General features: G+C 43.1%; 1 protein-coding gene, 1 long non-coding RNA gene and 1 pseudogene across 4 annotated transcripts; 1 reads left to right on the forward strand and 2 right to left on the reverse strand.

Annotated features, from left to right (window-relative positions):
* Positions 1–4,193: 4,193 nt before the first annotated feature.
* Positions 4,194–9,398, reverse strand: LOC138844440 (tropomyosin alpha-4 chain pseudogene; annotated as a pseudogene). Its single transcript, XR_016215154.1, has 2 exons — positions 9,351–9,398; positions 4,194–9,108 (listed from the first exon to the last, which is right to left on the reverse strand). The product of XR_016215154.1 is annotated as a tropomyosin alpha-4 chain pseudogene (transcript).
* A 496-nt stretch (positions 9,399–9,894) lies between these two features.
* Positions 9,895–17,759, reverse strand: LOC149128784 (uncharacterized). Of its 2 annotated transcripts, none has more exons than XR_016224022.1 (2): positions 17,701–17,759; positions 9,895–14,207 (listed from the first exon to the last, which is right to left on the reverse strand). It is a non-coding gene; the product is annotated as an uncharacterized LOC149128784 (long non-coding RNA). The 2 variants fall into 2 exon arrangements; XR_016224023.1 differs by having other exon boundaries at positions 13,387–14,207; positions 17,634–17,729.
* Positions 17,760–17,800: 41 nt separating this feature from the next.
* KLHL9 (kelch like family member 9) lies at positions 17,801–22,140 on the forward strand. The gene has a single exon (XM_008254033.5). The coding sequence runs from the start codon at positions 18,383–18,385 to the stop codon at positions 20,234–20,236; it is 1,854 nt and encodes a 617-aa protein (XP_008252255.2). The 5' UTR covers positions 17,801–18,382; the 3' UTR covers positions 20,237–22,140.
* Positions 22,141–22,861: the final 721 nt, after the last annotated feature.

The following is a 22,861-nucleotide window of genomic DNA, read 5'->3' on the forward strand; positions in this document are numbered from 1 at the left end:
GAGGTCTTTCATCTACTGAATCACTCCCTAAATGGTTGTCAGGGGTGGAGCAAAGCCAATCCAAAGCCAGAAGCCAGGAGCTTCTTCTGGGTCACTTATACAGGTGCAGGGGCCCAAGCACTTGGGCCATCCTCCGTTGCTTTCCCAGGTGCATTAGCAGGGAACTGGATTGGAAGTGGAGCAGCCACCAGCATCCATATGGGATGCAGTCACTGCAGGCCAGGGCTTTAACCCACTGCACAGCAGTGCCGGCCAGTATACTCTTTTCAATTAACTCACTAAATAAATTTTCACAAAGTCTTTGTTGCCATTAGAAATTGTGATCTTCCAATATGTATTGTACTAATATCTGTCCTGCTAGGAAGGCTCTGCCTCTACTTGCACATGCCTGTGCCCCTTCTGTCCAAATATTGCTTCTTTTTGTCTCATTTTTAAAGGAAGCTACATCATGCTTGTAATTTAAGAGATCCTTGGGTGGCATTGGCCCCATCACTAATTTTCCCTGTGCTGTGAGGATTGGCTTGTGTCTTCGGGAGGACACAGAAGTTTGTGGCAGACATCGGAATAATCCATTTCCTTTCCCGTATTCTGCAGGCTGCCATGTCACTCATGCCAGGGGCACTGCTATTGGCCAGGTTTCCACAGAATTCTGAGTTGTCACTATCCGTTTCAACTTCACCCCTTCTAATGGGAAGGATCTGAAGAAGCGGGGCACTCGAGGCTTCGCATGGGTATAGCACTATCTCACGAAGACCTGCAGTTCTTCCGGCACACGCATCTCACGTTCGCAAGCCGCGGTCGGCTTTTTCATGCTGTGCGCTTAGGTTTTCTGAGCAAATGTTGAGTCCCGCTCCTGGTGCAGTCTCTTCGTTTTAGAATCGGAAGGTGGAAGCTGCTAAACTAAACTGGGGCACAGAGAAGCCCCTGGGTTCTCCACCAGCTCACTCCTGTGGGCAGGGCTCCCTCTCTTCCTGTGCTTCTGTGTCCAGCGGAATAATCTTGAAGGCTGCACGGCGGAGCTTGGTAAGCAGGAGAGCCGAGGGGTGGCCGCTTTCACACAAATTCCAGCTGGTACTGCATGGTGACTCCCTGCAGGTTCTCCATGGGCTCCGGGCGCCCTTCCGACCTCCCGCTTCCCCTTCGTAAGACCAGAGGCGCCCGGAGGAACCAAGTTTGGCTCCGCTGCAGCACTTGTGCTGGGCCCGCGGTCGGCGCCGCGCTCCTCCCGCTACCCACAAGCCCAGCGCAGCGTTCTACACTGTCTTATCCTTAACAAGTTAGTAACTCTGGGATATAAACCAGGAAGCGAAAATACAGATTTTTCAGGGCCAGGAGACAATAGGAAGTCATAGAGTTGTTACGTTTAGTGTTATAATGGAAACAATGAAATAGTAAAGTGGCATTTTCAAAGCGGCAAAGAAAGGAAGGTTTTAGGACGTCACAGAGAGGGAGCCAGGTAAGTCCAGAAAAGCTCCTTTCCATGTGCCTAAAATGGTCCCTCACATTAGAAGGGGAAGAAAAAGGAAAGGGACGAAAATAACTCAATATAAAATTTGGTCTCCCAACTCCCCAGGCCCCCACCCCTCTGCCTTCAATTTGGAAAGAAAATTGGATATATAACCTGAGGCAAAGATCGGTGAGACCCTGCCTAAATTGAAGCCAGCCCCTGCTACTGAGCAATTCCCACACACACTTTCTGGTTAACTCCTTCAGTTACATCATGGAAGGTAGGGTAATATGTCCTGTCCGACCCAAATAGGTACTGCACAGGCTGTCAGTTAACTACTGAGTCAAGGTGGAGAGGATGCAAGCTGATTGGTCAGAGTAGTAGTAAAAATTTTCCCCCGATTCTAGCGTCAGGCAATGTGATCTGATAGAAGGAATTAATTTGTAAAATTGGCAACTTACTCCCCAGAGTTAGTGTGCCACCAGATTATTCCTGATTCCCCCCTGAAGTTCTTCACCCTGATTGACAGGCTCCTGTGCTAGTGTAGGTACACTGTGTAAAGGAGTGATTTTTTTTTTCAGGTCTACTGAGCAGGCTGGCGACCAGGAGTACATTTTGACCCTTTTCTCCCTCCACGTGGCTGCCATTGGCCAAAGGCAGCATGCGGCGCTTGAAGCTTGGAGTGATTTTTCCAAGATAAACGGCTTCTTCCCACATTCAAGTCAGTTCTGTCCAAGAAACAGCCTCTTTTCATCCTGGAGAAAAATCTGCAAGGAGACAGAATCTGCATAGAACAGAAACGTCTGTCCTCCAGAGTTGGTCTGTGTCTTTGTTGTGCCCAGTAGGCGGCGTTCTTCCTCTGTACCCTTAAATTTTAATGGCTCTTCCCCCACTACCCACTACTGCCCCTGTAAAATCTCTTTTCTGTTTCCTTCTTTCCTCCGCTAGTGTTGCATCATTGTAACAAGGGCATTCCCTCATTTCCACAAATACTCACAAGAAGAAAATAAAAAGATCTTTCACAGGGGAGTTTCTAAAAAAATGTAGAAATTTAATTCAACTTTTACTTTCAGTTGGTGGTTGTGTTTGCTTCAGAGAAAACTGATACCCGGAAGCCACAGAGGAACAAGAAGCAGCTGTATGACTGGGCAGTGCAGGTTAATGAGGAGAGAAGAGCACTGCCCACTGGGGATTTCTACATTGGGGAAGGAGGAAACTCTTGAAAAGAAAACTAGCCAGAAAAGAAGGGAGGAAGGAACAGTTCCACATAGGGAATCAGCCTCTCTATTGTATATCCTTCACCCTCAGTTTATTAGAGTAACCATCTCTCTGCCAGAGAGATACAAGCCACCATTTATAAGTGGACATAAAAATTGGCTGTCTCTGGTGTGAAGGGTGACCGTTTTTCAGCCTTCTCCAGGAAACTTCGCATAATTCTATCTTTTAGACTCTCACGTTTTTGTGGTCATTACCGAGAGACAGGTAGAAGAGTTCACTGTTTTTTGTTTAGTTTTGTTTTTTGACAGACAGAGTGGACAGTGAGAGAGAGAGAGACAGAGAGAAAGGTCTTCCTTTGTGGCCGGCGCTCTGCTGCCTCTCCTGGTCTTCCATGCGGTTGCAAGGCTCAAGCACTTGGGCCATCCTCCACTGCACTCCCTGGCCACAGCAGAGAGCTGGCCTGGAAGAGGGGCAGCCGGGACAGAATCTGGTGCCCCTACCGGGACTAGAACACCGTGTGCCAGCGCCACAAGGCGGAGGATTAGTCTATTGAGCTGCGGCGCCAGCCGAGTTCACTGTTCTGATACAGTCAATAAGAAACAAATAGAGCAGCTTCACACTTAGGTCCTCTCCCGCATATGTAAGCCATTGCTCTGAAAAGATACTCTGCTAAATGCTTTGAAATGTTTTAGCTTGTTTACTGCAACCGTTCTAGAATTATTCTCACCTTATTTTATCTTGAGAAAAAATGAGGCTCAGAGATTTTAGTGAAGTAGCCAAGACCACCCATATGTCCTGGACAAATCTTGGTTCAATGTGGAGTTCTATATTGCATGGTACAAATAATTGATTAAAATTCATATTTTGGAATTCTGTTAAATTTTAAAACATGCTTTGAACCCAAATTATTAAAGTATCTTGTTTCCTTGTCTTCCTTTTATTGTTTGATGCTACTTGAATTTTTTTCTGACACAATTAGATTTTCACCTAATTTTATTCTTTTCCTTGGAGGTTGGGAAACACATTCTCTGATCCAGTTTCACTTTCCCATAACAGAAAGGGATTGTCTCATACTATTAAATTCATTTCAACTTGGTTAAACATGCATTCTCAAGAATTTATGATGTTCATGAAATTGGTGCTCAAAAATATGATGAAATATAAACAGAAAGAATGTAAGGAATGATAGTAAAAATAGAAGAATTTTCAGCATACCCACACTTATGATAAAATGAAGTTTGCCTTTAATAACAACACTAAAATTATATTAGAAAAGGGAAAATTTGGTAATTAGATTATTAAAGTATACAATCTCTGAAATTTATTTTTTTAAACAACTTGTAACCAAAGGTGTCATCCCAAGGATTCTCACCAAAACAAACAAACAAACAAACAAAAACCACCACAGGGGCCAGCGCTGTGGTGCAGCGGGTTAAAACCCTGGCCTGAAGTGCCGGCATCCTATATGGGCACTGGTTCTAGTCCTGGCTGCTCCTCCCCGATCCATCTCTCTGCTGTGGCCTGGGAAAGCAGTGGAAGATGGCCCAAGTCCTTGGGCCCCTGCACCAACATGGGATACCCAGAAGATCTCTCTCTCTGTCTCTACCTCTCTCTGTGACTCTTTCAAATAAGTAAAATAAATCTTAAACACACACACACACACACACAAATGATGGCATGAAGGAAAAATCTTGCACAGTACTTCAAAGTTCAGTTCTACAATGTGTGCTTAAGCTGGCAGGACATTGGTATTTTTGAAATCTCAAATTTCCCAATAAAAACTGTTACAAAACCACTATATATTCTATATTGCAATCACATGAGGAACTTAGAACCTAAGCAAAGGTGAGCTTTCTTGAAGCTTACAGATTCTGTACTAGCTTGACGATCTCTGCCCAGAATAGGACAAGCTCTGTTTTTCCTCTTTTTCTTTTTAAGATTTATTTATTTATTTGAAAGGCAATTTTACAGAGTGGTGGTGGTGGGGGGAGAAATAGAGAGAGAAAAGAAAGAGAAGAAGAGAGAGTGAGAGTTCTTCCATCTGCTAGTACACTCTCCAAATAGCCACAACGGCCAGAGTGAGCCGATCCAAAGCCAGGAACCAGGAGCTTCTTCCGGGTCTCCCGTGTGGGTGCAGGGGCCCAAGGACTTGGGCCATCTTCTACTGCTTTCCCAGGCCATAGCAGAGAGCTGGGTCGGAAGTGGAGCAGCCAGGATTGAACCGCCACCTATATGGGATGCTGGCACTTCCTCTCCCTGTCCTTCATGAGAATTTTCTCCAAAGAACTTTGTGACTTGGCCATGGAATCCATCCTTGAAACATGGATAACTGGAGGTGGAAAGAGGGACTTTGGAAATGTGAGAGAAGTTAGGAAGTTGTGTTGACAAAGTGGGGTGTAGGATCCTAGCATTTTTACATGCTATGGGTAGAAAGTAAAAGGCAAATGGTGGAATGAAATGATCCATCAACATTATGAGGTCCAGTGGTAAAAGAGATTGGGAGTCAGAAAAGCATCCATTGGCAGTATTGATAAAATTCAAAGTGAGGAGGTAGCAGGGTCTAGGAGCAGGTAGATGTCAGAGATAAGGTGACCAGAATAACAATTCGATGGATTCAAAGGTTTCAAAAACGACAAAGAGCAGAATCTTCCCCAGCTTCCCCACTTGAAAAAACATCTGCTCCTGTGGTTTCCTTTATTTTCCCTTCAGGGTCTGGGTCTTGTTCTCACTACTCTGGACGGGGACCTCAAAAGGGAACTTGTGTCTATCTCTCAGAAGACAGAAGGTTCAAGGCACATTCAGAAGCAGAGCAGTGACAGACAAGCCTGGCAAGCTTCAGGGGTTACACTCATCCTTAGCTCTGACTTGAAGATGTTCCTTTCTTCATTACTCCAGTGATTTCATTTTGGATTTTCTCTTTCAGTTCAACTCCATGATGCTCCGGGGCCCTCGAATTTCATAAAGAAAGCTAGGAAGAAATATTGGGTGTTTTCATTAGTTTGGCATGCAAAAAAAAAAAATTAACCCTGAATTTAGATTAAATTGAACATGGAGAGAAGCACACTGAACATACTGAACATATAAATAGAAATATCTGTGAATTCTATCTCTGCTTCTCATCGCTGACTGGATGGGTGCCCCTAGAGACATCACTTCTCAATTCTGATTCACAGATCACTCACCTCACCCTGTCTGATGAGAGAGAACTTTTAGATGCTACCAAAGTATGAGTAGGTTTTGTGATGAGATAGCAGAGAATGAGAAACCAGTGAGTCAAGAAACTCTCCGTGTGATTTTCTGACATTCTCTGCCTGGCATCCTTTAGAGGAGGGTCCCTGTGTGGTCAGGGTGCCACATAGTCCTTTACTGATATGGCCATCCTTGTCTGGCTTCACCTTAGTTCCTGTACTTTTGTTGAACTAGAATCTCTGATGTAAGAAGAGTATAATATATTAACTTTCAGACTAATCACTTGAACTCCCTCTGAAAAACGTTCAGATACTATCTATACATGTTGACAAAGACAGTCCATTTGACTGACTATAGGCAGTGAGATTTGAAACTCATTCCTTAAATTTTGTGGGTCTCGGTTTATCTGCTTTTAAATGTGTATTTATTCATTTTAAAAATGTATTGGAAGGGAGAGAGAGAGAGAGAGAGAGAGAGAGAGAGAGAGATTTCTTATATCCACAGGTTCATTCTACAGATACCCACGATAGCCTTGACTGGGCCTAAGTGAGGAACCAGGAACTCCATCCAGTCTCCCATGTGGGTGGAAGCAACACAGGTTCTTGATCCAAAATCCAATGTCTTTCAGTCTCCCCTAGTAGTATCTTCTTTTATTTGGAAACTCTACCAAAAGACAGGTTTGATGTAAGGATGGCCAGGGGGTCTCTGGTATGTTTTAATTAGAAGCTATCATGGTAAATACCAAGTAAAAGCTGTCACAAACCACTTTTTGATAAATATATCAAAGAATATATATAAAATAATATATACATCAAAGAGATATATTCTGAGCTTAAACAGGTAACGATCTCTCTTTCAAAAGACTCTTAACAGGAAGCTAGATCAGAAAGAAGAGGTGGGACTTGGTCTCAGGCACTCTGATAAGGGATGTAGGCATCCCAACAGGTGACTTAACCTGCTGTGTCACAATGTGCACCCTTCAGTATACTGTTGAGCCAGCAAAATGCATGTTATAGATGTTTATCTCCTGTTCACAGGGATTTGTGCTGTACTCACAGTAATTCACTTGTCCATAGTAATATTTTCTTTTCTTTGTTTTGGGAACTCTGCCAAAAGACAGGTTTGATGTAAGATGACTAGAGTGTCTCTGGTGTATTTTATTTATTTATTTATTTATTTTTAGTTTCTGTAAAAATTTATTTGATCAAAATGTAGAAAAAGTGACACGATTACATATGATACAGTTGCAAGAATCTAAAGAAAATTGTGGGTTTTATTCCACGCACAATTGGCTAGTGTATTTCTTGGGTACTGTGATGCTTAATACAGAGGAGTGAGGAGCAGAGGGTTCAGATAAGCTAGAAGCAGGCTGCTTTTCAGTCAGAATCATAAACTTGAATTGGCCCCCACACTGTCTGAGAGTATGAAATGCTTCAGGTCTGGGATGTTAACTGAGAAAGCAGAAATGTAAGAAAGTGAAAATGTGCAGCTGCTGTCTACCAAATACTCCATATCCAGTTTCATCAGGAGTTTCTTGGTCTTTTTATTAATTTGGTCCTGATGACAGAATTCCAAAGTCCTAGATACAGAAATCCTCCCTTTGCAATTTCCTCAAGTATGGAGATGACATGAAGCCAGTAACGTTCCTGGCTCCCAGACAGGCCTCTTCGGCCCAATATGTGTTAATAAAAAAAAGGGAAAAAAAGCTCGCTCAGTTTATTGGTGACGAGCAGCCTTCTGATATGGCTGACCTGACCAGGACTGAACTTCATATGCATGCCAGACAAGCATGGGTCATTGTTGGCACAAGGCACCTGCTCCTCAGAGAACAACTCGGGAATGAAGGAAACTCAGAGAAAAGCATAACCTCAAGGAACTATCCAGAAAATCCTTGGGAAATGATGGTGACCGCTCCCCAAGCATTGTCATGCTGGTGGCTCAGAGAATGCTTGTTCTGCACAGTGGCGTGTGGAAAAGGGCCAGAGTGATTAGACTGATCTATGATTTACGACTTCCCACAATAGCTTGCCCCTCCTCCCCTTTTTTTCCTGCTCTGGATGGAAAATCCCCACCCATTTTAATGTCATAGTCACCAGCTTCCTGTGGTCTCCACAACAGGGGCCCAGAAGGTTATGTTCACCAGCATTTTAAATCAACCCAAGACTAGATAGATTATGAGGAGTCTGTGTTCTCAAAAAATCGGGGGGTTGTCTATTCGCCCAGGAATCAAATGCTCTCAGTCTTAAGAGAGGATACTCAGTAGGAAAGATCCTGTTAGGAAAACATGCAACTTCAGGCTAAAAATAGAGATGAAAAAGCTGGTGCCATTTGGGGAAAAAAGGAAGGAATTACATTGAACTGGTGCTCAAAGCTTCTCTGATACACAAAATATTTAGTCATGTATTCCTAACTGGCTTGACATTTCCAGCAAAGCAAAGATATGGTAACAGTAGGAACGTCTTACAAGAGAAGACAAACACGTGGAACACTACAGTTTCTGCTGGCACGAGGCTCTTCGGTTTGGGTTATATACAGTTAAGTTGTTTAGCGTCTCATCCAGTATCTGATGAAAACCCATGTTCTCTTCTGTCGCCTGGGCGAGTTTTTCTTCCAGGTAATCAATGGTCTTTTCCAGTTTGGCTGCCATTCTCTCTGCAAATCCGGCAGGTGTCTCGGCCTCTTTCAGCTTGTCGGACAGAAGTTTAATTTCTTCTTTGTATTTATCTTCCTTTCAGAATACTTCTCAGAGGCGGCCTCAAGCGACTTCGGATTATTAGTGACATTCTTGAGCTCTTCTTCCAGGTCACCACATTTTAGCCCAGACACCTCGTCACGCTCTTCTGCCCTTTCCAGCTTGCTGTCCAGAATGACCAAGTTCCCGGCCACCTCCTGGAACTTGCGGTCCGCCTCCTCAGCGATGTGCTTGGCTTCTTTGACTTGCACCTTCTCCTCATCTTTCACGGTCCGGTGTTCGATCATGGGGCCTTCACTCCCCTCTCGCTCTCATCCACAGCATTCTCGGCCTCTTCCAGCTTCTGCCCGGCTGTGGCCCGTCGCTCCCGAGCTCTGTCCAGCTCCTCCACAAGCTGGATGCGCGGATTTAGAGCTGCCACAGCGCCCCCCGCTTTCTCGCTCCGCTCACGCTCGCCGTCCAGCTCCCGCGGCAGGCTGGGTGCGCGGTCCTCCGCCTAGTCCACCTGCTGCTGCGGCGCCTGGATCTTGCATTTCACCGCCTCCAGCAAGATGAGGCCGGCCTTGGCGGGGGGGGGGGGGGGGGGGGGGGGGGGAGCGCACGCAGCAGGGCGGCGGGGGGCGGGAGGCGGGCGTTCCGCTGAGGGGTGCTCAACTCATCTCCGGCAAGAGCCGCAGCAGCAGCGCCCCGGCCGCGCGAGCCTCTTCTGGTGTGTTTTAATTAGATGCTATCATGGTAATCCTCAAGTCAGAACTGTCCAAAACCTTTCTTTGATATATATTCTGAGATGAATCAGGTGAAGACTTCTCGTTCAAGGGACTCTTGAAGGAACAAGACAGAACAGGAACACATCAGTAATTCTAATCTAGGCTAATCACTTTAAAAATAGCTTTAAATCAACTGTGAAGCAGCCTCTAGGAATTTAGCATTGTGAGTGAACCACTTGGCCAAGGAATAAGGTTCAGTGAAAAAGCAGTAATTAGCTGTGCTTTTCACAAAAAGTAACGAAGAATTTTCAGGCAGATGTGGAACAGGCTGTTCTCTTTTACTACTGTGTCAATAGCGAAAGGGATGTTCCAATCCTTATGCAAAGTTACAATTAATACTTTTCTTAATCATGAAGTCAAGAGGCCTGTTATAAAAAAATGAGTTTGTGAAACTGGGAATTTACTATTCACAGAAACATGTAATGCACCGGCTCATAAGATTGCACTCAAAATATGGACCTTTGCAGTTTCGCCTTCAGACTTTCAGGTTCTACCCATTCTTAGTATTAGGATGTCAAGGGGGTCATTAATCAGGAGCTTTGGGTCTGCACAGGAAACTAGAGGAAGGGAACACGTTCTGGTCCTTTTCTAAAAATAATATTTATTTATTTGAAAGAGTTACACTGAGCAAGGAACACACACACACACACAGGAGAGGGAGAGAGAGAGAGAGAGACAGAGAGAGAGAGAGACAGAGAGAGAGAGATTGATTTTCCATTTGCTGGTTCATTCCCCTAATGGCCATAACCACCAGGGTTGGACAGGGCTGAAGCCAAGAGTCAGGAACTTCTGGATCTCCCACATGAGTGCAGGGGCCCAAGCACTTGGGCCATCTTCCACTCCTTTCTTAGGCACATTAGCAGAGAGCTGGATCGGAAGTGGAGCAATCGGGTCTCAAAAGGGCATCCATATGGGATGCCAGCATTGCTGGTGGCAGCTTTACCCTCCAAGCCACAACGCCTTCCTCTTTGTCTTTTTCCTCTCCACAGCTACCCATGGTCCAGAAGGGTCTTGTCCTCTCTGATGCTAAAGACTTTGTTACAAAGACTGTGAGAAGAGGCTTATTTCAACATTACTGTCAATTCCTGCTGTGAAGGAGTCTCTTCAACTCTAGAGGCAAATTCCCAGAGAGCAGCGCGTCTGCACAGATCAGGTTCTTACCCTCCACACAGGTGGTCTCTGACTGTCACACTTGTCTATCCAGGGGCTCTGTTCCTGTAAGAGTTTTATCAGCCCACCCTGTCCCGTGATCCTGATTTCAGTTTCCTTTAAACTACATGGATTGCCCTGATGTTATTAAAAATTTTCAAATAATAAAAGGAGACTTCTCTCACATACACCCTGCAAAGCCTAGAAGTATCGTTGAACTTTTACTTTCATTTGTGTCTTTCTGGGAAAGCCTTCATTACTTTAAGTACAGAACAGGAAGCAGCTGTGCTAAAAGGGCAGTGCAGGAGAAGAAAGTGAAGAGGCTGCCCAGTGATTTCTGCCTTGGAGAAGGAAGCTACTGCGATGCGAAAGGACTAGATCCAGGAAAGCAGGGCGAGATGCCGGGAAAATTGTGCCAGGTTCCTGACTCTCCCGAATCAGCAGCAGACTACAGTATCTTTCCCATTCTGTCCTATGAAATTCCTTCCAACTTCAGGTACTGATTCAAGCCACCATGCTAACTTAACACAAATTATACATATCTTGGATATGATGCATACCTCTTTTTTCGTGTTAAAGGTTTTGCCAGAATTTAGCTCATTTTTTCTGTCAGTCAGCTACAGAGAAAGAGATGGTAGTTTCAAATCATTCTATAGAAAAAGACATGTAATGTTCTGACATAGATCTACATTGAGCAAATGACAAAGTTAGATGGTAACTGCATAAAGAACTACCCTATGTAGCTTAAAGTGCACTTTTGTCAGCTCTACAATTTTGTAAACTCCATTTTTCATTTGAAAAGCTGAGGTTAAGAGAAGCTGAGTTATTTCCAATCACAACAGAGTTGCATGCAGAATCCCATATGGTGAGTTATGGATAGTTCCCTAAGTTGGATTTCTGTTCTTTTAAATCTATTTTCTTACTTGCAAAAGTATTCTTCCTGCTCCTTGGGCCTCTCTTTTTGATGTTGCTATAACTGTATTTTCTGTGGTTTTAATCCAATCTTTGTCTTTTACCTGAGGTTTTACGGAAGAGAAATTTTCTGATCCAGTTTCACTCTTCCACCTGATGAATGAAGTATCTCTGAATTTTATATTTATTATTAATATTTAACTATTATTATTAATTTTTTAAAGCCATGAAATTTCATGGTTTTTATGAAACCCCTGACCATTATAAAGGTTCTAAAGGCAATCAGAAAAGATCACCAAGCAAAACATCACGGAATAGAAGGGCATAAATTCTTACAGAGCCAGCACCGTGGAGTACCAGGTAAAGCTGCCGTCTGTGATGCTGGCATCCCATATGGACACCAGTTCCAGCTCCCTCTAATGGCCTGGGAAAAGCAGTGGAAGATGGCCCAAGTGTTTGGGCCTCTGCCACTCACATGGGGAGACCCAGATAAAACTCTTGACTCCTAGCTTCAGCTAGCTCAGTCTGCCACTGCAGCCATCTGAGGATTGAAACAGCAGGTGGAAGATCTCTCTGTCTCTCCTTCTGCTCTGTAACTCTGACTTTCAAATAAATAAATACTTTACTAAAGGATTCGTACAAAATCTAGCTCTAGAAAATGAACTGTATTGGGGCTGGTACTGTAGCATAATAGGTTAACCCTCCGCCTGCAGTGCCGGTATCCCTTATGGACGCCAGTTCTAGTTCCAGCTGCTTCTCTTCTGATCCAGCTCTCTGCTATGGCCTGGGAAAGCAGTGGAGGATGGTCCAAGTGCTTGGGCCCCTGCACCTGTGTAAGAGACCTGCAGGAAGCTCCTGGCTCCTGGCTTAGGATGGGCTCAGCTCTGGTGGTTGCGGCCATCTAGGGAGTGAATCAGCAAATGGAAGACCTATCGCTCTCTCTCCCTCTCACTATATGTAACTCTACTTCTCAAATAAATCAATAAAATCTTTAAAAAAAATGAATTGTAAATCCTTAATGAAAAGAATAATTTAAGAATATAAAGGTGAACAGTTTTTACACAATTAGTACAATGTAAAGGTGAGCTTATCATCCAACCAAAATTACTAAAATATAATAATTATAGTTTATGCTATAGGTAAGTAAATTAGTAATGCCATCTATAAGGGGTAAATGCCCATAAGAACTGGATTCTTTAACTTATAGTTCCTTAACACTACCAAAAAGTGTTGTGATAAATTTGACTTGATTCACTTCATGATGAAAGTAGAAAGATACAGTCTTTTTTTTTTTTTTTTTTTTGACAGGCAGAGTGGACAGTGAGAGTGAGAGACAGAGAGAAAGGTCTTCCTTTGCCGTTGGTTCACCCTCCAATGGCCGCCACGGCCCGTGCGCTGCAGCCAGCGCACCGCGCTGATCCGATGGCAGGAGCCAGGTACTTATCCTGGTCTCCCATGGGGTGCAGGGCCCAAGTACTTGGGCCATCCTCCACTGCACTCCCAGGCCACAGCAGAGAGCTGGCCTGGAAGAGGGGCAACTGGGACAGAATCCGGCACCCCAACTGGGACTAGAACACGGTGTGCTGGCACCGCAAGGCGGAGGATTAGCCTGTTGAGCCACGGCACTGGCCATGAAAGATATAGTCTTTTAAAATGACTAGACTTGTGGCCAGCCTTGTGACATGGTAGGCTAAGCCTATAGAACCAGTATCCCACATGGGGGCCAGTTTGAGTCCTGACTGCTCCACTTCTGATCCAGCTCCTTGCTAGTGGCCTGAGAAAGCAGTGGATGATAGCCCAAGTGCTTGGGCTATAGGCACATTGGAGGCCTGGAAGAAGCTCCTGGCTCCTGGCTTAAGATTGGCTTAGTTCCGGCTGTTGCAGCCATTTGGAGAGTGAGCCAGCAGATGGAAGACGTCTCTCTCTATGTCTCTCCCTCTTTCTGTCTATAATTATGCCTCTCAAATAAATTAATAAATAAACATTTTTTAAAAAGATGACTAGATGTGTGGAAATATAATAAAGTGTATCTGTCCAAAAGAATAATTCCACCAAGGAGCAGGAGTTGAACCCAGCAGTTAAGACACATGTATCCCACATCAGAGAACTTGGTTTCAGTTCCCAGCTGCAGATCTTGATTCCAGCTTCTTGCCACTGCATACCCTGAGAAGCAGCATGATGGCTCAAGTAATTGAGTTTCTGTCACTCATATGAAAGAAGCCTGAATTGAGTTCCTGGCCCAGCCTTGACTATGTGGGCATTTGGAGAGCAAACCAACAGAAAGGAGCTTTCTCTCTCTTCATTCAGTAAACAAACTAACGTAATAATAATTTCATTAATCACAGAGGTCCAGAGCTATTATCTAGCTGGCAAGCTGGACATGAAACAGAGAACATTTCTTTCCGTGACAACCTTCCAGGTACAGTAGCTGTACTTGTTTTCTTTTCCAGATAGAGATTGATTCCTTGGAAGTATCTCTTTGCAGGCAGTATGGAGCTGTCCCTGCTCAGGGGAATCCTTTCATCCCCAACTCCTGCATGAAGCAAGTTTCTAGGACTTCCCAATGCAGATAAATCCCGGGAAGCACTTCTCCAGGTCAGTTTCCTTCCAAACACCGACTTCTTCTGACCTCCTGGATCATCTTCTGGAGTACTGCTGTGGATTCTTTCTGAGAGGAGGAGTGTGGTGGGGGCAAGAGGCGCGGAGTCACCACACAGAGCCCGGGAGTCGGGTGAAAGCGGGCTAGAGGCGAGCAGCTCACAGACTTGTGTATTTCTCATTCCACCACACTGGAGGACCACAGTGGTCTAAGCCTTGCAGACCTTACTGTTATCTATCAGAAACAATAGAAAAAAATTGAAACAGACTAAACATCCATCAGTAGAAACACTGGTTATATAATTTATGACCCACCTATTCAGTGGGTAATAAAACAACTGCTTAAAACTATAAAGGGCTGGCCTTGTGGTGCAGCCTATTAAGCCTCAGCCAGGAACTCGGGCATCCCATACAGAGCAGTGGTTGGAGTCCCAGCTACTCCACTTCCAACCTAGCTCCTCTTCTGATTCAGTTCCTTCTAATGCCTGCCGATTCACCCGGGAAAGCGACAGAGATCGCCCAAATACGTGGGCCTCTGATATGGAAAGAGGAGACTCGAATGAAATTTCATGCCCCTGGCTCCTGCCTGGCCCTGCCCTGGTCACTGAAGCCATTTGGGGATGAATCAGGGGATGGAAGATCTCTCCGTCTCTCTCTCTCTCTCTGTCATTCTGCCTTTCAAGTAAATGATAAATTTTAAAAGATAATAAAAGCTTAAAGAAACTCTGTATATACTAACTCAGGGAGAGCATGAAGTTAAAAAAAGGAAAATGCAGAATCATGTATAAGATATGCATTCTTGTATATTCAAATAGGTAAAGTGTAATAAAAATGTAACTATGCAGGCACCCGCACTGTGGCTAAGTGGGTAAAGCCACCGCCTGTGGTGCCAGTATCCCATATGGGCGCCAGTTCGAGTCCCAGCTGCTCCACTTCTGATCCAGCTCTCTGCTATGGCCTGGGAAATCAGTAGAGGACGGCTCAAATCCTTGGGCCCCTGCACCCATGTGGGAGACCTGGAAGAGGTTCCTGGCTCCTGGCTTCAGATCAGTGCAGTTTGGGCCATTGTGGCCAATTGGGGAGTGAACCAGCGGATGGAAGACCTCTCTCTCTGCCTCTCCTTTTCTCTCTCTCTCTCTCTGTAATTCTTATTTTGAAATAAATAAATATATAAATTTTTTTAAAAAAATGTACCTATGCAACTGATAAAGGGTTAATATCCAGAATCTCTAAAGAGCTCAAAAATTCAACAGCAAAACAAACAATCCAGTTAAGAAATGGACAAAGGACTTGAACAGGCATTTTTCAAGAGAGGAAATTCAATGGCCAACAGACACATGAAAAAATGCTCAGGATCACTATCAAGGAAATGTAAATAAAAACCACAATGAGGTTTTACCTCATCCCCGTTAAAACAGCTCTCATACAGAAGTCAACAAACAATAAGTGCTAGTGAGGACGTAGGGAAAAGCTGCCCTAACCCACTGTTGGTGGGAATTTAAACAGGTGTAGCCACTATGGAGAACAGTATCAAGATATTTTACAAATCTGAATACAGCCCTACCATATGGTCCAGCAAGCCATCCCACTCCTGGGAATTTACCCACACAAAAAGAAATCAGCATATGAGTTATTTGTACCCCTATTTTTTATTATTTTTTATTTATTTGACAGAGTTAGTGAGGAAGAGAGACAGAGAGAAAGGTCTTCCTTCCATTGGTTCACCCCCCAAATGGCCACTACAGCCGGAGCTACGCAGATCTGAAGCCAGGAGCCAGGTACTTCTTCCTGGTCTCCCACAGGGGTGCAGGTGCCCAAACACTTGGGCTATCCTCTCCATTGCCTTCCCGGGCCACAGCAGAGAGCTGGACTGGAAGAGGAGCAACCAGGACTAGAACCCGGTGCCCATATGGGATTCCAGCACCGCAGGCGGAGGATTAACCAAGTGAACCATAGCGCTAGCCCCTGTATCTTTATGTTTATAGCAGCTCAATTTACAATAGCTAAGATATGGAATCAACCCAGATGTCCATCAGCTGATGACTGGATAAAGAAATTATGGTGTATACACACACACACACACACACACACACATACTCACTATGGAGTACTATTCAGCTGTTAAAAATGAAATCCTTTCTTTTGCAACAAAATGGATGCAACTGGAAACCATTATATTTTTTGAAATAAGTCAGTCCCCAAATGACAGATACCATATGTTTTCCCTTATCTGTAGTAACTAATAGAGTACCTAAAATATAATGTATTGGGGTGAAATAGACAGTTGGAGATTCAATGATTGTTTACAGCCATTGTCTCTACTGTTGAGGAACAATGTGGCTTTTTTTATTTTCATACTATTTATTGAACTCTTTTCTTAGTGTAGGGTTAACCTTATGAATATAAAGTAAACAGAAGGGGCTAGCACTGTGGCATGGCAGGTAAATCCACTGCCAGCAGTGCCGGCATCCCATATGGGCACTGGTTCGAGTTCCAGCTGCTCCACTTCCAAGCCAGCTCTCTGCTGTGGTCTGGGAAAGCAGAAGATGGTTCAAGTGCTTAGGCCTCTGCATCCATGTGGGAGACCTGAAAGAAGTTCCAGGTTCCAGGCTCCTAACTTTGGAACAGCCCAGCTCCAGCTGTTGTAAACATTTAGGGAATGAACCAATAGATGGAAGATCTGTTTCTCTCTCTCTCTCTCTCTCTCTCTCTCCTGCCTCTCTGTAACTCTGCCTTTCAAATAAATAAAATTAAAAAAAAAAACAAAACAGAGTGAGAATAGGAGAAGGCTGAGGAGGAAGGGCTGTAGCGTGGGCCAGAGGGAGGGTGGGTAGGAAGTATCACTGTGTTCCTAAATCTGTATACATGAAATACATGGAACTTGTATACCTTAAATAAAAATTTTTTAAATGTAACTCCCTTAGTTTACATAGGCATAAAGAAAGTCTGGAAGGATTTAGAGGAGTAATAATCTCAGACTTTGAAAATATTGGGAGAAATTGCATCAAAGTATTCATTTATTCATAAGCCAAAAGTTAAAATAGTAATTAATGAAAGTTAATAAAGTAAGATAAAAATCAATAGCAGAGAAATACACTGTCGTGACAGTATTTCTGAAATATGGACTTAAATCAATATTCTACCAAACATAACCCAAAACAGGGTGAGTTTCTATTAAGTTGATTTTAGTTTCTATAGGACAAGAGAGGCTAAGAATGTATATATCCAGGTAAAAATAATGGTCAAAGAAACTATGTTATGTAACTAGTGGAAAATTGTGCATTTAAAATGTGAGTGGTAATCAAAAGCTTGAAAAAAAATTATGATGGCATTGCATTGTTAAGCCAGAAATGATGAATATACTAGGTTTTTACTATTCGTATGGTCACATTTTACTAGCGACAAATACTATGTTTCCAACGATAAAAATTTCAAATATGAACCCAAATCATTGAAGTGTCTGTTAAATTATACCGGGTAAAATTTATGAAGTGTTTTATAGAGAAAGATCATTTAAGCATCCTCCCCCTACGGTTACTTTGCCAGGCGGCCTCTCAATTTATACAAAAATCGTTCTTATTTCATTGTTAGAAGCGGCCAGCGAGCCTACACCTTAAAGAAGAATCCAGACTCATCTACACCAAATGCGCGTGTAACTTACGGGTACTCCTTCCGGCCTACCCAGCCTCACGCACACGGAGACTCCCCCGCGCCCCGCTACCACCCACCTGCGACCGCTCGGCTTCTCCAACCCCCGCACGCCCCGCCCATCCCGCTCTTCCTCCCCCTCCCGGACACGTCGGCAAGCCCGCCCACCAATCAGGGCAGACGGCTGCGCAGGCGCAGTAGTTCCCACGGACGCTCCTAGCCCGGGGGATCCTGGGACTAGGCCTTTCCGGAAGGATCGGCTCGGCGTCAGTGGCTAATTCTGTGTTCCCGGCCCAGGCCCAAGGCCAGGCGGTGTTCCAGGCCCTTGCTGCAAAACTGGCCGGTGGCCGCGGCGACGGTCGAGTGACAGCGGAAGGCGCAGGCGGCCGCCCGCGGAGGAGCCCGGTCGCGCCGCAGAGTGAGCGGCGGAGCCTCAGTACGTGGCGGCACCTCCCCCTCGGCTGCGAGCGGAACTGCTGAAGGAGCGGCAGCGCAGGCCAGACGAGGTGAACCGGGTCATTTAACTGCCTTAAGGTGATGAATCGCCAGCCTAATAATTAGATTTGAGGTCCACCGCCGTTTGTGGCCCTGCCGCTGGAGAGTTTCCAGTGGACGACTGACTGGTGTGTCCTGAGGGGCGCCACGGTGACTGCTCGTCCTTGCTAGGGGAAGTGAGCTCTGTGGACATCTCTGTTTCCTGAAAAACATTCGGGTTATAATTGCTTTCTTCGGCATACATCTGTACAAGAGGGAGGCTTTCACATGAAAGTGTCTCTCGGTAACGGCGAAATGGGCGTCTCTGCCCATCTGCAACCTTGCAAGACGGGAACCACACGGTTTTTTACCAGCAATACTCACAGTTCGGTGGTACTGCAAGGCTTTGATCAGCTTAGAATAGAAGGTTTGCTTTGTGATGTGACCCTGGTACCGGGCGATGGAGATGAAATCTTCCCTGTTCACAGAGCGATGATGGCTTCTGCTAGTGATTATTTCAAGGCTATGTTCACAGGTGGAATGAAAGAGCAAGATTTAATGTGCATTAAGCTTCATGGGGTGAACAAGGTTGGTCTGAAGAAAATCATTGATTTTATTTATACTGCAAAACTTTCTCTTAACATGGACAATCTTCAGGACACTCTTGAAGCTGCTAGCTTCTTACAAATCTTACCCGTTTTGGATTTCTGTAAAGTATTTCTTATATCAGGAGTCTCTTTGGATAACTGCGTTGAGGTTGGACGAATTGCTAACACCTACAATCTAATAGAAGTGGATAAATATGTTAATAATTTCATCTTGAAGAACTTCCCTGCTTTACTGAGTACTGGAGAGTTTCTAAAACTCCCTTTTGAACGGCTTGCCTTTGTGCTTTCCAGTAATAGTCTAAAGCACTGTACTGAACTTGAACTATTCAAGGCTGCCTGTCGATGGCTAAGGTTGGAAGATCCTCGGATGGATTATGCTGCAAAATTAATGAAGAATATTCGATTTCCACTGATGACACCACAGGACCTCATCAATTATGTGCAGACCGTGGATTTCATGAGAACAGACAATACCTGTGTGAACTTGCTTTTGGAAGCTAGCAACTACCAAATGATGCCATATATGCAGCCAGTGATGCAGTCTGACAGAACTGCCATTCGGTCTGACTCTACGCACTTGGTTACCTTAGGGGGAGTGTTGAGGCAACAGCTGGTTGTCAGTAAAGAATTAAGGATGTATGATGAAAGAGCACAAGAGTGGAGATCTTTAGCCCCCATGGATGCTCCTCGTTACCAGCATGGCATTGCTGTCATTGGAAACTTCCTTTATGTGGTTGGTGGTCAAAGTAATTATGATACAAAAGGAAAAACTGCTGTCGATACAGTTTTTAGATTTGATCCTCGATATAATAAATGGATGCAAGTTGCATCATTAAATGAAAAGCGCACTTTCTTCCACTTGAGTGCTCTCAAAGGACATTTGTATGCAGTTGGAGGGCGCAGTGCAGCTGGTGAACTGGCCACAGTAGAATGTTACAACCCACGAATGAATGAGTGGAGCTATGTTGCAAAAATGAGTGAACCCCATTATGGCCATGCTGGAACAGTGTATGGAGGCTTAATGTATATTTCAGGAGGAATTACCCATGACACTTTCCAAAATGAGCTCATGTGTTTTGACCCGGATACAGACAAATGGACACAGAAGGCCCCAATGACTACAGTCAGAGGATTGCATTGCATGTGTACAGTTGGAGATAAGCTCTATGTCATCGGTGGCAATCACTTCAGAGGAACAAGTGATTATGATGATGTTCTAAGCTGTGAATACTATTCACCAACGCTTGACCAGTGGACACCAATTGCTGCCATGTTAAGAGGTCAAAGTGATGTTGGAGTTGCTGTCTTTGAAAATAAAATCTACGTTGTTGGTGGATATTCTTGGAATAATCGTTGTATGGTAGAAATTGTCCAGAAATATGATCCAGAAAAAGATGAGTGGCATAAAGTTTTTGACCTTCCAGAGTCACTCGGTGGCATCCGAGCTTGTACCCTCACGGTTTTTCCCCCTGAAGAAAACCCTGGATCACCTTCTAGAGAGTCGCCACTCTCAGCACCTTCAGATCATTCTTAGATCTAAGGTGTTATATCTTGGCAGTTCTTCATGGATGATCTCCTATTTCCCCTTCAGTTGTATCTTCTTCACAATGGTTGGTAGTTGTGAGATAAAAAGGTAACATTATTTGTCTTGTTTGGCTTTGTTTATCAGGTGGCTAACAAATGCATTCTGAAAGTGTATTCAACATAGCTGTTTTAACAAATGAAAGGAGATATGCAGAACAATGTTTAAATTAGATGTCTCTTTGTGGTGTTATTAAGTCAAATTGTAGGTGACTGTAGTAAATGTAATTGTGTGCATTATCCTTCAAAATTTTCATCTTTGAAAAACATCAAGGGGAGGTCTGCTGTAACCTAAAATAATAAATGAAAAGTCACCAATTATTAGCTACCTCCCTCTTTTCAGAGTTTTTCACACATGTCAACTCATTTGGTTTTGTGGTTGCATATGGAGTATGTGAAGTTTCTTAGGTCTTAGGCAGATAGGAGAAATAACAAAAATATTAACCAGAGAAACCAGTTTAGCCCTAAGTCAGCATTTGGTTTCTCTCCCTGGAGACAGTGGAAGGGTGAAAGAAAATATATGCATAATAAGACAAATAGGTACACACATATATAATTTTAAAATTAATTGGACTGTTTTAACCATAGTGACATTGTTCTTAAATTTGAATTGTTTCCATTAATCAGCTATTTAAGTGGGAATTCAGTATCAGAGAATAAATATCTGTATAGTCATACTGAATTTAGATAAGGGCTACAACATTCTAAATTGACAACTGTATTTGTCATTTGACTATAAATTGTTACTTCAGATGAAACTTACATTTTTCTGCTTGTATATTTTCTTTAGAGTTGCTCTTATACATGTTATTTAGCAAAGTTCAGAATTCATAGAATTTGCTTTTTCCCAATAAATTTAGGCTCTGCTATTTTCTACCTTTTCAGTAAGGCTTAGGATATTAAAAAAAATGTAGTCTGAACAAAGCTCTAGGGTTTTAAGTTTAGTCTCCCAGTATAGTCATCCTACCATGATTATTTTGAGATTTCAGGTGATTGCTCTGGTGCTGCTCAAGCCCATGTGCATTCTGAGCTGTGTTATCTGCCTCAAGGTTAAGATCTGAGCAAGTAGTAGATATACTCTCTTTTGTATTAAAGCAGAAAAATGTCCTTTTGGCCATGTCTTGAGGACAGGACCAACTTCAGATTCCCTTAAGAGCCAACTACAGAAAGCCTAAAACACAGTTGTGTTGCAGGCGGTACTAAAGTAGACCTCCAGCCTCTTGAATACCAGTGATATCCCTATTGGTTGAGAATTACATGGGGAAGATTTACATGGAATTGTAGGAATCTTCTTTAACAAGTGATTCTGAGGAGATCGTTTATGGGAATAGTTATTTGAAGAAAAAATTTTTTATATATATTCAAATAGGTATATCTATATCCCTATACCTAGTAGATTGTCAGAGTGTAAATCAGGAACAACTTTATTGACAATCCCATAGTAAAACTCAGGAACCAAGGTAAAAGGAATTGGCTTCCAGGGATCTGAACTTTATACTTACTGCCCATACAAGTGTTGATTCGTTTTAATGGTTTATATGATTTCTGCATTGGCAGAAGTTTTCATACTATTTTTTTTAACAATTCCATTTTTTATTACTAAAAATAGCATATTTGCATACATTTAGAAAATAGAAAAAAGTAGAAATTGCTGTTAACTGTATTGAATAAGCAAGAAATGGCATCTCAGTCATTTCTTTGATTATTAATGAGATTGAATTGTGTATTTCTGGTAGCTGTATTTCCTTTTGGGTCAAATGTTCATGTTCTTTGCTCTTATGATAACTATTGCAGTTGCATTGTTTTTCATATCAAATTATAGAATCTCTTTATATAATAAATGTAATTTAACTGGTATTTGCATTGATTTTTTTTTTCTCAACCCGCCATAGTTTTATAACCACAGGGCTGTTCAGTTGATTGTTGAGATGGAATCTGTCCATCTTTTTGCAGTTTGACCTTGAGAGAATTTTGATATAATTTATTTTTAAATTTAGTGTTGGATGCATTACTTTTTCAGTGCTAATAATGACATACCAAACTGGTATTTGCCCTGCTTGTCTTTTCGACTGTACAAGCTTTTCTTTTGTGGAAAAAGGTTTCTGTCTTCTATTACATTTAACCTTGTTGCTTGTTGCTTTGTAATTAAGTAATGCTAAACCAAGTCATCCAGTTCTTCCATATATACCACCCACAGGCCTCCCACACCTCATCTCCCATCCTTTTACTTCCCAGTTTTCTGTGGTTGCCAGCTGTCTCTGTAATTATAGAAATAACTAATACTCCTAATTAAATATTATACTAATACTCCTAATTAAAGCTGAAATTCCTTTCTTACAAAGCTGGAAATTTTAGGTAACTGAAATGACTGACTAGAAAGAAATTTTCTTAAGCAGATAATTTTTTTAATGAAAATTTAGACTGAAAAATATTCACAGAAAAGGGTAAAACCTTCAAGCACATAAAGCATTGTGTTAACAGTTGTTTTGGTTTTTCTGATAAGTATTTAGAGGGTAACATTTGTTCATGTTCTGATATGAAAGTGTTATGTCTACTGTAGAAAGTGCAGGCAAATAAA

Source organism: Oryctolagus cuniculus, chromosome 1 (assembly GCF_051225735.1).
Source record: "Oryctolagus cuniculus isolate XC-2025 breed Fujian yellow rabbit chromosome 1, ASM5122573v1, whole genome shotgun sequence".
Taxonomy (NCBI): domain Eukaryota; kingdom Metazoa; phylum Chordata; class Mammalia; order Lagomorpha; family Leporidae; genus Oryctolagus; species Oryctolagus cuniculus.